This window comes from Protopterus annectens, chromosome 10.part0 (genome assembly GCF_019279795.1).
Source record: "Protopterus annectens isolate FY-2018-M chromosome 10.part0, PAN1.0, whole genome shotgun sequence".
Classification (NCBI taxonomy): domain Eukaryota; kingdom Metazoa; phylum Chordata; order Ceratodontiformes; family Protopteridae; genus Protopterus; species Protopterus annectens.
Window position 1 is genome coordinate 1,011,926,949 of NC_056744.1, and position 13,426 is coordinate 1,011,940,374.

Consider the following 13,426-nt stretch of genomic DNA (forward strand, 5'->3'; position numbering starts at 1 on the left):
TGGGTGCAAGAGGGCTTGCTTCCCTACAAGCACATGTTTTTAGGATATATTTTTTGAAGAATGTTTTTAGTGTCATGCGTTTTTGGTGTTATGAGTTTTCAGTGATATCCGTTCAACCTTATGCGTTTCAGTGTTATGGGTTTTCAGTGTTATAACATAGACACTGTGAGAGGCATGTGACAAGAGATAACTGTGAGCCAGAATTTTATCTGTGCATCTTTCAAGAGACTCACTGAATATCATATGGATATAGAAAATATAGATTCCCATGATTACCAAATAGTAAAAATGGAGTTTTTAGCTAGATGGGGTGATTCACCAGAAGCAAAGGTAGACAAATTAAATTATTTTGCATGCACTTCAGACAAATCAGTAAAGTCTCAGATGGCTGGTTTGAAAAATATTTTGAGATTATAGCTAGAACCTGATATGAGCGATGTAGGAAAAATTTTATCCATTTTAAAAGTGGATAGATTTAAGAGGGTATGAAATAGCAATTTATGAAAATTTTGTTTCAAAATCATGTGCAAACTTCTGAGCAACTATTAACCTTAGCAGAACATTTGGTACAGTTTGAAAGTGCAAATCATAAGTCAGACCTGCATGCAGCAAGGGCTGCTAACAAGCCCTCGTATAAATACATGCCTATCCCTATGTGTAAACAAAAGAAGTTATGTACTCACCATAATGTTCCATCTGTGCTGTCCATTTTTATTCTTCATCAACTGATGGGCTGAGATCCAGTCCTTCAGATCTGACTCAGCTGTTGCTAAAGATCATGGCAACCTAGAACTCTCAAACTTCTCCCTTACCCACAATGCACCATCCCTAATTACCTCAGATCTTGTTTGCTGATTTTAGTAGAAAACGCATAGTTGTACTCAGAAATGGAGAAGGCTATTGTAAAGACTGGTAGAAAAGGGGGAAGGCTGCCAGCCTAGTCAGATAGAATTTTATAGATAATTCTATCATTTGAAAATATAAATGTAAACTACAGGCTTGTTGTTTTAAATGTAAAGAAATGCTGTTATAAAAATGTGGCAACAGTGCTCTCTACTGACCCAGTAAAAGCATGTAGTGACCCTTTCAAGGGAACAGTGGTGTCAAATAGTCTAGATGAAGAAATTCTTTCTACTGTTTTAACCAAGAGTTAAATTGCTAGACTTAAACATGCAAATGTATTTTTATTGCTCTGTTCATGACCAGCTGCAAGATAACAAAAGGAGGATGTTAAGAATGTAAATGTAGTTAATGTGTCAGCCTGGGAACACCAGGAAGTGTAAAACAATGATGTGATGTTTTATCAGAACTGCAATAGCAATTTAAACAGTGAGAACCAGAGATTATTAAGCATTTTGATTTTGGACATCTAACTCAGCACTGGCTTGCTCTTAAGTAAGTTACTTTAGAAGTATGTTTTCTTGTAGAAATAGCTAGGACTATAAAGATTAGACTAAGTGTTTTTCTTTTGTGCAAGAACTGTACTACGGAATTATTTTATGTTTCTGTGTGATCTCTGAAAGCTTGAATAGCACTGTGGTGTAGTAGTATTGCCTTGTGTTTTTAGTATTTATTATTAAATATTTTTAAACCCTTTTCAACTGTGGCTGGTTTATGTAGAGATAAGTTAATCTCTAGAGTACATTGAATATTTATAGAGTTTACTGTCTAAGCCACTGCTATAGCTTTAGCCCTGAGCTATACTACCAATTGGATAATACTATTGCACAGCAATAATTGGACACCCTTTTAAGGGCCTTTGGGTAGCTGATAATTATTAGCTGGTGGTGGCAGTAATTACTACCGTATAGTCTGGGTAAAGGGGCATAGCTGGAGAATCTGTGTCAGCCTTTCCCAGGAGTGTCTGTGAAGTGGTATAAATGCTTATCTCAAAGGGTGTGTGTCAGCTACTTGGGCAGGGACACGAAGCACTGGTTGGACAGAGAGGGTACTGGAGGCTAGCTTGCAAGCTAGGCTGATATCTGGACCCTATAGCTGTGCCAGTGGGGAGCCTTATTGTGGACATGGGGAGCAAGGGAGCAACCAGCCCCAAACTGTGCACTTAAGGGAAATTGTACTTTACTGTGTGTATTTGTTATCCTTTCCTCTTATATGAGATGCCCTCTCTGGTGTTAGTGGTGAGGATTGAGGCTCCTTGATTGCTGGGCCAGGGCACAGGCATGACAGCTCTATCTGGGGCTTAATATAAAGGACAGAAATGTCCTGTAACCACTCATTCTTCCAGAAGTTTTCAAGGACGAGGATTGGCAAGAGGGGAGATGAGGAAGAATGAAAATGGATAACACACATGGAACGTTATGATGAGTACATAACTTCTTTAACTGATGTTGTCAATTTTCATTCTATCCTCAACTGATGGGATAGAGTCCCCAGCTACCTAAAATCTAGGGTGGACTCAAGGAAAGCTATTCCTGAGCACCACTGAGCCAAATGGTGCTCTACTTTTGGAGACCAGATCCAATTTATAATGAGTACCAAAGTATGGGGAGTAGCCCAGGTTGCTGCTGTGCATACATCATCCATGGACATTCTGGATTGAAACACTGAGGAAGTAGCTATGGATCTAGTTGAATCGGCTCATAATGATTTTGGTAGAGTAATGTCCAATTTGTTGTAAACAAATGAAATACAGCCAGTTAACCATCGAGATAAGTGGCTTTGGAAACTGGTTTTCCCTATTTTACTTCTGCAAATGAAGCACGCAATTGTTCAGATTTTCTGATGTCTTTTGTTCTATGTAGGTAGAAACATAATTATCTGCAGACATCCAATAAATGTAATATGTACTCACTCTTGTTAGTAAATTTAGGAAAGAATACTGCAAATCAATGGATTTATTGAGATTAGATTCTAACACCACCTTAGCAAGAAATGAAGCATTAGTCCACAGTGTAACCCTATTCTTGTGAAAGATCAAGTATGGTGGTTTACAGGACAAGGCTTGACTCTTAGAAATTCATCTGGCAGAGGTAACAGCCACCAGAAAGACTGTCTTCCAGGAAGGATTTTAAAGGTCACATGTAGCTGCTGGTTCAAAGCTGGATTTAGTAAGAGCCTGCAGTAAGAGATTCAGGTCCAATGAACAAGTAGGATTTCTAAAAGGAGGTCTTAGAAGAGTGTCTTTCAAGAAGGCTTTACTTAATTTATGAGAGGCAAAAGAGGAACCATCAAAACCAATTTGATATGGCCGCTAACTGAACTTTAATGGTTGATGAACTAGCTCCTTCTTTAAAAACATGGGACAAAAATTCAGGAATGCTATGTATGAGACTTGAAAAGGGCTTCAATATTATTTAGATGAGCCCAGTGAATAAACCTCTTCCATTTGCTGGAATGGAACTTTCTGATTGAAGGCTTATGGGAAGATAAAAGTATTTGATGAACAGGTGAAGAGACCATATGTTATCTGGCTATAAACAGAATTGGAGAAGCCAGGCAATCAACCTGAGGTTGGTCATGTTTGAATGAATTATGCCTGTTGGGTGACAGGAGGTTTGGAGTCGGATCCAGAATCTAAGGTTGGTGAAGCAAGTGAAGCCAAAGGAATGGGAACCAAATTTGTTAAGGCCAGTAAGGTGCAATAAGGATGATTTTGCTCTTCAACATGGCAGCTTTCTGAAGGAAGTTTGAAATCAGCAGTATGGGTAGAAAAGCATAGAGTAGTCCGAGGTCACCAATCATGAAGTAGAGCATCCCTTGGTGATTCCCCCTGTGGGTGGATTAGGGCAAAGTACCTGCTGCATTTGTTGTTTAGAGGGGAGGCAAAATGATTGTAGCAATGCTGGCCCTATCGATGGAAAATTATTTCAATGACAATCTTGTTGAGGGACCATTTGTATTGTAGAAGAATGCACCTGCTCAGTTTGTCTGCTATCACACTGTATTTCCCAGGAATATGCATTGCTATGAGAAAGCAGTTGGATGAGATCACCCATTGCCACACGAGCTTCTCAACATAAGGTGTAGGATCTGGTCCCTCCTTGCTTGTTGATGTACCAAACTGCAGACATGTTGTCTGTTTGAATTGCAATTGTCCCCAAAGGGAAAGCATTTTGGAAGGTCTGCAATGCTAAAAGCACTGCTCTCATCCCTAGGACATTGACATTTGTAGTTTATGTTTAAAAAATTAATTTAAAATGGGTGGCGAAAGCCAAACACACTCTGGCTAGGCTTATAAATGCCCTAGGGCAGATAGCCTAGTATGAAACTATGAACCTATGAACCTATTGATGTGCAACTTGGCCTCTTCAGGGGCCAAGTGCTGTGGACTGTTTTCACCAGAGAATGCCCCCCCATCCTAGCTAGAAAGTATCCGCGGTCTCTATGGCCTTGGGCTGAGGGGGAATAAATGGACAGCCTTGTAGAACCTGATGTGATCAAATCCACCACCTGAGATCTCTCTCTTGCATGTCTGAGTACCTGATAAGACATGGGCTGGTAAAGTATTGACCAATGTGTGGCTAGCAAACACTGAAGAATTCTCATGTAAAATCTGGCTAAAGGTATAATGTTATTGCCGCTGTCATTGAACCCAGAGCTTGAAGGACTAGGCTGGCTGAAATCTTGGTACTGCAGCTTATTTTTCTGACCTGTGATCTTATCGTCTGAACTCTTAAGGTCGGTAGTGAAGCTATAGTTGACTTTGCGCTGAGTATCTCTCATATGAATTCTAGACTATGATTTGGTTTTAGTTGTTACTTTTTGTAGTTTATGGTTATCACCAGAAGAGAGCAAGTCTGGAGAACCTGATCACTTGCTCTTATCAGTTGATGCCTGGACGGAGCGGAAATGAGCCAGTCGTCTAGATATGGAAACAACCAGAATCCTTGCAGTCTCAAGTGAGTTGCTACTACTGCCATACAAGTGGTGAACAAAGGTCAGATCTCTGAACTGGTAATGAATGGCTCCCAGCCAGAAGCGTAAATACCTTCTGGAGCGTCTGCTAATCTTTATATGATAGTATGCATCTTGAAGGTTTGTTGAGCATATCCAGTCATCGTTGCCCAGAAATGGGAGACTGAACTGAACTGTGACATCTAAAACTTGGTTAATTGAACTGACTTGTTTAAATTGGTGAGATCCATAATTGGTCTACAATCCCCTGTTTTCTTTGGCAATAAAAAGAACCTTGAGCAGGTTCCAGATTCTATCTGGTCTGGTGGGACCTCTTGGATGACTCTTTCTTTCTAATAGTGTTTGAATTTGAATTGATGCTTGTTCCCACTGACTGGGTGGAATATCTGTGATTTTTCTCGAGATTGGCAGAGGAGGAAGAGAAAAGGGAATCATATAACCTCTGGAAATACTCCTTTGCACCCAAGTATCTCTTGTTAAGTCTAGCCAGCTTCTCTGGTACAAGGATAAACATCCCCCGACTGCCTCCAGAGATGGGCAATTGGGCCTCCTTTCAGGGGTGCTGCAAGGATCTGTCAAAAGAAGGATTCTCTGTATCCCTTGTTTTGTGGGCTACCTCTGCTATATGGGTGGCAGCGTCCATTAGAGCTCCCTCCTCTGCCTCTGGTGGAACCTCCTCCATGTGTCTTGGAACAGATCCTGAGACTTCTTGAACCACATCTTTTGACTGCCTCATTGATTCCTGGAAAAAGATCTTTGGGGTATCTCATCCAGGGACAAGGTGGTCATAACATCCCTGTATTCTTCCCTTATAAGACCGATTATTGAGTACAATGCCCCTTTTAGTATACACCTCACAAAGTACATGCAGCAGCTTGAGAGACCACAGAGGTTCCCCACAAGGAGAATCCAGGGCCTCAAACATCTACCCTATACAGATAGGCTAAAGGCCCTGTCCCTCTAATCAGTCTCCTATTATCTTATCAGAGGTGACCTCTGTCTGGCATACAAAGTAATCTCAGACCCCACTCTGATGGGACTGCTGCATATCCGGAAATCGAGCTCCACTCGAGTAGCCCACACATGCAATCTCAACCTGGTCTGTGACATCAATAGGACTTGTTGGCAGGACAGATTTGTATCTCAGAGCCTCCTCCTTTTGTGGAATAGACTCCCTCTCCATGTCAAGCATTGTACCTCATTAACCCTTTTTAAGCACATCCTGGAACCAAAAATACACGCCTGAGAGCCCAACTGTGTCCTTGCTTTACAGTGGCATAGGGTTGGTGGGATGGACAGTGGAACTCTCCTCAGCAAGTTCCTTTTTGGTGGCTGCCACTATGACCATGGCATCAATGGACACCCTTTTCCCCAGAACTGCTTGTCCATGGGTGGTGCCATAATCTTATCTGGTCTCCAAGGTATAGGTTCAATGGTGTTAGGTACCTTTCACTCCCACCAAGAGCTCAACTCAATGAGCTCATCAGTGGGTGGAGTCACCCAGGAGGTAGATGGACCAGTACAGAAGGCCTTCAGGAATACCGACTCCTTAGATGAAGGGTTGCTGGACATCCAGCCACATCTCTGTTTAAGAATTTCAAGGATGTCTCCAAATGAGACATCTTAAGTAGGTGACCATGGGGACCCTTCACCTTCATCGAAATCCATATCTTCTGTGCTGGACTCCTCTGGTGAGTCTAGGTGCTTCCTCTTGCATGTCTTCTTCTTAGCGACCTCCTCCATGGGATGATATGGAGAGGTATCAGAAGAAGAAATTAAAATTCCCTGTGGGGAAGCCTGGGGTCTTGCCACTGGCTGTCCATGTGGAAAGATTTGGTGAGATTCTGAATGCTAAGACATCAGGGTTGATGATGTAGGATCCAAGGGGGTTGGATCTGTCCTTTCTGTTGAGGCAAAGAAAACTCTATTCACAACCCTGAAAGCAGATCGCTCTGGAGAAAAGGAAGACCTGGGATCCGAGAAAGTAAGGACCTCCCCTGCTCCAATGGCAAAATACCTGAGGTGGAACCCGGAGTCAAATTGTCCAGTGCCAAGGATTCAAGGTGCACAGATGGCTCTGAAAGCCTTGGAGTCAACTGCAACACCTCAGATCTGACAGAAAAGCTTTGACTCCGAGAACTCTCCAGATCCGACAGGATCGAAACTCTCAAAGTAAGCTTAGGATCCAAGGATACAGCAATCCTCAGATCCAATCTAGATGGATCTGGGAAGCTAGGATCCACAGACTCTGAGACCAATGAAGGAGTCAGAGGAGGAACCCGTAGTGGGGGTGTGACAGAAAAACAGACCTCCTGACCCAAAGGGGGTAAGAGCCAAGGGGACACCCATCTGACCCTGCACCAAGAGTATCTTCCTCACTGCTCTTTCAACATCTTCCTCTGAGAGACTTCTGGAAGAATGAGTGGAAAACACTGAAGGAGACCTGGGTCTGTTGAGAAATGGGGAAGGTACCCTAGAGGGTATGGGATCCACTGACAGTGAATACCAAGTCCATGGTAAAATAATAGAAGTTGAAGTTGAAGGGCCAGCAACAGTTGTATCTGACTTGGATAGTGTCAGATTTGAGAAGGATAGATCAGGTAATTTTGGTCTCCTTGGATCCTAAGGAGTTGGATCAGACATTTTCAGCTTTTCTGGATCTGAGGGTGAAGTTGGATCTTTGTGAGAGCTCTTCTTTGAGGACTCTGAAGCAGAGGAGGAAGAAGAAGACTTCGGAGATGATGATTTTGTTTTAGTCTTGTTTTTTAGAGATTGCTCTCTGGATATAGCCTCTCCAACAGATGAAGGCAAAAGGTCTTTAAAAATCAGTTTATTATTGCATTCAACTAACACCCTGGGGTTAAACCATGGAAAATAGAACAATCTTTTTGTAAGTGAAGTGGTCCTAAGCAGTATACACATAAAGTGTGGGCATCTGGCAAAGGAAGCTTATGCCCACACTTTGCTCATTTTTTAAAGCCTGCTAGAGCTTTATCCACTATACTGACACACCAACAAAAATCAAGAAAGGGAAAACGTTTAACAATTTCTACTACTACTTTTTTCTTTAAACAGAGACAGAGACAAATAAGGGCAAAGAACAGCTACCAACAATGGTATTAGAGAAACTACATAAAATGTAGTACTATGGCAAATATATTAACAATAGTATCAAGAAATACACAAGTACAAGAAAAGGAAAGAAACTAAGAAATTTAGCATGAGACAAATCTAAAAGGAATATGATAGGTAAGGGAAATACTTACTCTAAATAAAGAAGGGAGAATTAAGTAAATAAGTGAAGTGTTCACAACTTATCTTAATATCGCTCAAGAGTGTTGGAAACCACATCTTTCACTGCAAAGTGGCAAATGAGATCTGAGGTAATTGGGGTTGGTGCATTATGGGTAAGGGAGAAGCTCGAGAGTTCTTGGTTGTAACAAGCTTTAGCAACAGCAGAGATGAATCCAAGGGATCAGATCCGACCCCATCAGTTGAAGATAGAATGAAAATTGACAACATCAGATATATTCTTATCCGAACTAATGTGCTTTAAATATTTTAAGAAAGGACATGTAGTGAATATGTACTGCCTATGACAATGTCATTGTGCAGATTAAATTAGTAGTAACAATAGTTAATCAGTTGTTAAGCAACCTGCACCTGAAGGTGAACCAATGGAATATGATAAGGCTAAAAGCATAAGCTGTGTAAGAATAGAATCTGCCTTTTGCCATTATGTTATTACTAAATTTTATTAGATGTAATATTTCTGTAGAAGGAAAGAAATTAAAATTATTCTTAGATACAGAACACAGGATTATTTTAGTAAGAACTGAAGTAATATGTACACATGATGATAAGAATGAGCATTCTATAACCCAAACAGAAATACAAACAGTTCTAGGCAAATTACTACAGCCAATAGTTTTAGTGCCTAATCTTACATATAATGCAATAGACAGGACATAGCCCGTTTCGAAGAGCTGTGCAAAGTGTGGGATGGATCAAAGCCGGATGCATTGACAGTTGCAGAACATTGGCAAACGCAAAGCACTGGAATTAAAAAAATTAAACATAGTAAGGTTTGGATCTGGGTGAAAGATAAGTTGGAAACTGAGTCTGGCCAAAAGACTCCAGTGTGAAGGACTACAGAAGGAGTTATTACTGAGTAGGACAGGGAAGGGCTCACAGTTAAGGACACATGCATAAAAGTACTTGGAAAACTGAGTACAGAGACTGATGAAAACAGGCCCATAGTTATGTGAAAGGAAACAAACGTAGAAACCCAGAAGGATAAAGAGAAGACCTATGATGATCAAACGAAAAGGAAGCTCATCATAATCAGAAACCAGACAAGTACACAAACAAGACTCTAGTGCTAGAATAAGAACAATAAGCTGGGGACAGAAATCTACCTGTCTACAAGCTATCCAGGTCGAAGAGAACTGCTTTCATTTCTAGAGCAGGAGTTAGGGGAAGGTAAGACATGAGTACCTGTCTTTGTAGGAGATGAAGCTATATTCTCCACTCATGTCAGGTTATGGATGAGGCTAATGCTGACATGATTGATCTCCACATAAGCCATGACAATTTTAAAAAAGCATATTGAGAGCATGGTACACTAAGTAGCTTTAGAGGAAACACAGCACGAATCAAAAGAGAGATCCTGGTCAGAATCATCCTGCTTTTTACCCCTATTACACACTAAAATATAACTTGTTTTAGGGTAACTAAAGAGGAAAATATGATAAACCAGTTACTGATACCAAAACCTTTTAGACTTCTCATAATGGGCTTGGCTCAAAGCCATGTTCTGGGTGGACATTTAGGAAAGTATATAACAAACACTAGGATTCTAAATAATTTTTACTGGTCAGATGTTGTAAAAGAAATAGAAAATGTATACGCAGCTTACCCAGAATGTCAAAAGATAGCACCTAACACAGAGGTTCGGAACCATTTGATCTTCTTAACTATCACAGAAGTCCTACTTAAGGTTAGAACTATAGAAAAGTAGGCCCCCCTTGTGAAGTCAAGAAAAGGTTACCAGTACATGTTAGTAATCACTGATTACACCATGAAGTTCCCAAGAGCAGTTACCCTGAATGTATCAAAAGAAGTAGCACTTCTATTTAATAGGCCTGTAATTTGCTGTGAAATCCTTACAGACCAAGGCACCACATTCATCTCCAGGCGAATGAATGAACTATGCCGGATATTTAAGAAGATGCAGCTTTGAACTTCTGCATACCACCCTCAGACAGAACTAGTGGAACACTTTAACAAAGCTTTGAAGTCCATGCTTTCTAACGCTAATAAGACAAGATGGGAAAACTGGGAGCAACTACTTCTATATCTTCTCTTCTCTGAAAGAGTTGTATCGCAATCCTAAAATGGATTTCCTCCCTTTGAACTAGTACAACAGACATCCGTGAGACTTACTAGATATATCAAGGCAAACAAGGGAAGAAGGAAACACCCCTTTAACAGTGAGACAGAATATTACACAGAACAGCAGGAGAGGTTAAGAACAGTAATGTCTACTGTCAGATAATATATGGAAGGAGCACAGGAAGCCCAACAAAAAGCATGTAACAGAGAATTTCAGGTAGGGGACAAAGTAATTCTGTTACTGAGCACTGCACTGCTGAGGACAAAACTTGCTAAATGCTAAGCTCTTTTGAATAAATAGACAAGTTTACTATCAAATGACTAAAAATCAAAAGAATGAATCCCAAAAGACTGAAAATTCAAAATATTGAATACATTTTTAATGCAAGGGGCAAGCCCCTTTGCTCCCTTCATGTGGGGGACTGTTGGGCTGCACCCGCACACCCCCTGCTAAATATATATACCAACTCCAAGATTGCACAACAGTGAAGAAGGTGCAAATTCCATCATTCAATATTTTGAATTTTCAGTCTTTTTGGGATTCAGTCTTTTGATTTTTCAGTCATTTGATAGTAAACCAAATAGAGTAAATTAAAAAAGTAAAGCAAACTGGAAAACAGAAAAGTTCAAAAGATATATCATCCTACAGTACATCTTGAAAGGAAAGAAAGGGTAAATAGTGTCCTTTGCTGGATAGAATCTACACTTTACCAAACATGTCTTTTTCCCCTCAAAGAGTCTGGGAACATATAGAAATCTTTCACAAGTTAGAGTTAAACACAGGCACACACACACACACACACACGTTACTAATTTCAGGACTAAAACACAGCTGGCTTTATCTTCATGTGACGTCTTGTTTTCTACTTTTAAAGCTTGTAGCGGTTGTCAAAAACATAGATCTTCTTAATTATAGACAACAAAAGTTGTCAACACTCAAACCATTGAAAACAAACCATCGATTACACCTCCTTCTTCTTTCGGCTTTTCCCGGTTAGGGGTCGCCGCAGCAGAACTCCGGTCCGCTAATGACTGGCAGTAGATTTTTACGGTGCCGATGTGCCAGCTCAATGCCTAACCTTCAGTGAAGGCACGCCCATTCACACATGTCTTTCGAAGGTCACTCGACCACAGGGAGGACATGCAAACTCCACACAGAAGGCGCTCCAGCCGAGAATTGAACGGGAGAACCTGTTGCTGTGAGGCGACAACACTACCGCTGCACCACCGCGGCTCAATATTAATCAAAAAAATAGTTTAACAAATCACATGCAATTGCAAATGTAAAGCTAATGTGTCTACAACACTAATCAGTGGAATTGCTCTGAATATTACTAATTCACAACTGTAACATTTTAATGTTCATATTAAGGGACAGAAAGATTATTAAAATATTACTAATACCTCATAAGATGAAACTTCGATCTTATCAATGTATTCATTGAGACGGCTTTTCTCATCACTTCCTATAGTGCTGGATAAAAAATGGATAAGATCTTCATCACATTCATATGTCCAGTTTGGTGGAGTATACCTGCAGCATATAAAAGACACAATGATAGAAGTGACGCTCCAGGCAAAAAAAAAAAAGGAAAAAACAAAACAAAACAGGGTCATTTAATTAGTACAGTCTTATGTCACATGTTATAGTATGTAGAATAAAGCAGCAAAACTGGAATGCTGTTTTTAGCAAATACGTGTGGCTGTTTCATATAATCTGTGCAATTCGATGAATGTTTTACTGCCAGGTTTACAATGCAATTGTTTCGGTTAAGTTTGTTCTCCCACCTCTCCTCCCAGCCTACTACTCATCCTTCTAAACTCTGTCTCAGCATGTCACTCTGACTTCTTCTGACAGTGGCTTACTTGACCTGTTCTTCGGGTTTTAAGTAGTTTTGGATAATGAGCTAAATGTACATTGATACTGTACTAGAGGCTGAGCAGATGTTTAAAGAATGTCCAGATTTTTTGCCTCATATTTTTGGTCTCTTCCTCATAAAAATTGTGGTTTCCTGGCAAATCATTGATGATTAAAGTCATTAAATAACAGCATATGCTTGTGTTTTAGACATTATAGCCTTCAGAAAATTCATGCTAAAAGAAATCCTGTTATTCTAGCAACTTTCTAAGTTTATAATAGCACTATTTAAATCTGTCCCTATTTTTGAAACTTTTTCCCCTCATTATTTTAGGCATTGCCCAGATTTATTGTGCTAAGATGTTGAGAAGTATTCAACCCAGTAAATCTCCAATTGCTGGGCACATTTTTCTGTGTATATTAATGTACAGATATCATCCAGTAAAAAAAGTATGCAGTTCCACAGCAACATATTAAGCTGTTGTGGAACACGGCCGAGAAAAGTATGCAGCAAACATTTTTAACATTTGCTAAATTCAGCTTTGCCATTTAATGAGTATAAAAAAAATGGAAAAATAAAATAACTAAAAAACTTAACTAGTAAAAGTAACTGTTGTAGCACTTAAAAAGACTTGCCATTTTACTTTTCTATGACTAAATAATATTTAGCTTGATGAAAAAAATAAAAAAAGTAATGTTACATGTGATTGTATATAAATATATATATATATATATATATATATATATATATATATATATATATATATATGGGTCACCTTTAGATGCCCGACAACGCTTTCCGCCGACACGGAATCCGACGGGACGAAAACACCGACAACGCAGATGACCGACAAGGTGAGAACCCGACGGACTCGGTAAGTGTGCGATCGAGTGAGGGATTTAGTGTTAGGGAGCAGACAGGTAAGTGTGCGATAGTGAGGGACTGTGGGTTTAGGGGTGGGTTAAGTGAGTTAGGGTTAGGGTGCAGGTAGGGTGTGTGTGCGATAGTGAGGGACTGTGGGTTTAGGGGTGGGTTAAGTGAGTTAGGGTTAGGGTGCAGGTAGGGTGAGTGTGCGGTAGTATATATATATATATACATATATATATGTGTGTGTGTGTGTGTGTGTGTGTGTGTGTGTGTGTGTGTGTGTGTGTGTATATATACATATATATATATAGAAACACACAAATATACATATACGTAAATAAATGTATGTATGTATGTATGTATATATATATAGATAGATAGATATATATAGATATATAGATATAGATAGATTCACACAAATATACATACAC

At 39.9% G+C, this 13,426-nt stretch overlaps 1 protein-coding gene across 1 annotated transcript in view; it reads right to left on the reverse strand.

Moving 5' to 3' along the window:
* LOC122813454 (E3 ubiquitin-protein ligase HECTD3-like) overlaps nucleotides 1-13,426 on the reverse strand; it is a 699,643-nt gene that overhangs the window by 525,720 nt on the left and 160,497 nt on the right. Inside the window, exon 4 of the mRNA XM_044085769.1 lies at nucleotides 11,674-11,803. Within this exon, the coding sequence (XP_043941704.1) occupies nucleotides 11,674-11,803 (130 nt within the window). The remainder of the gene's footprint in view (nucleotides 1-11,673; nucleotides 11,804-13,426) is intronic.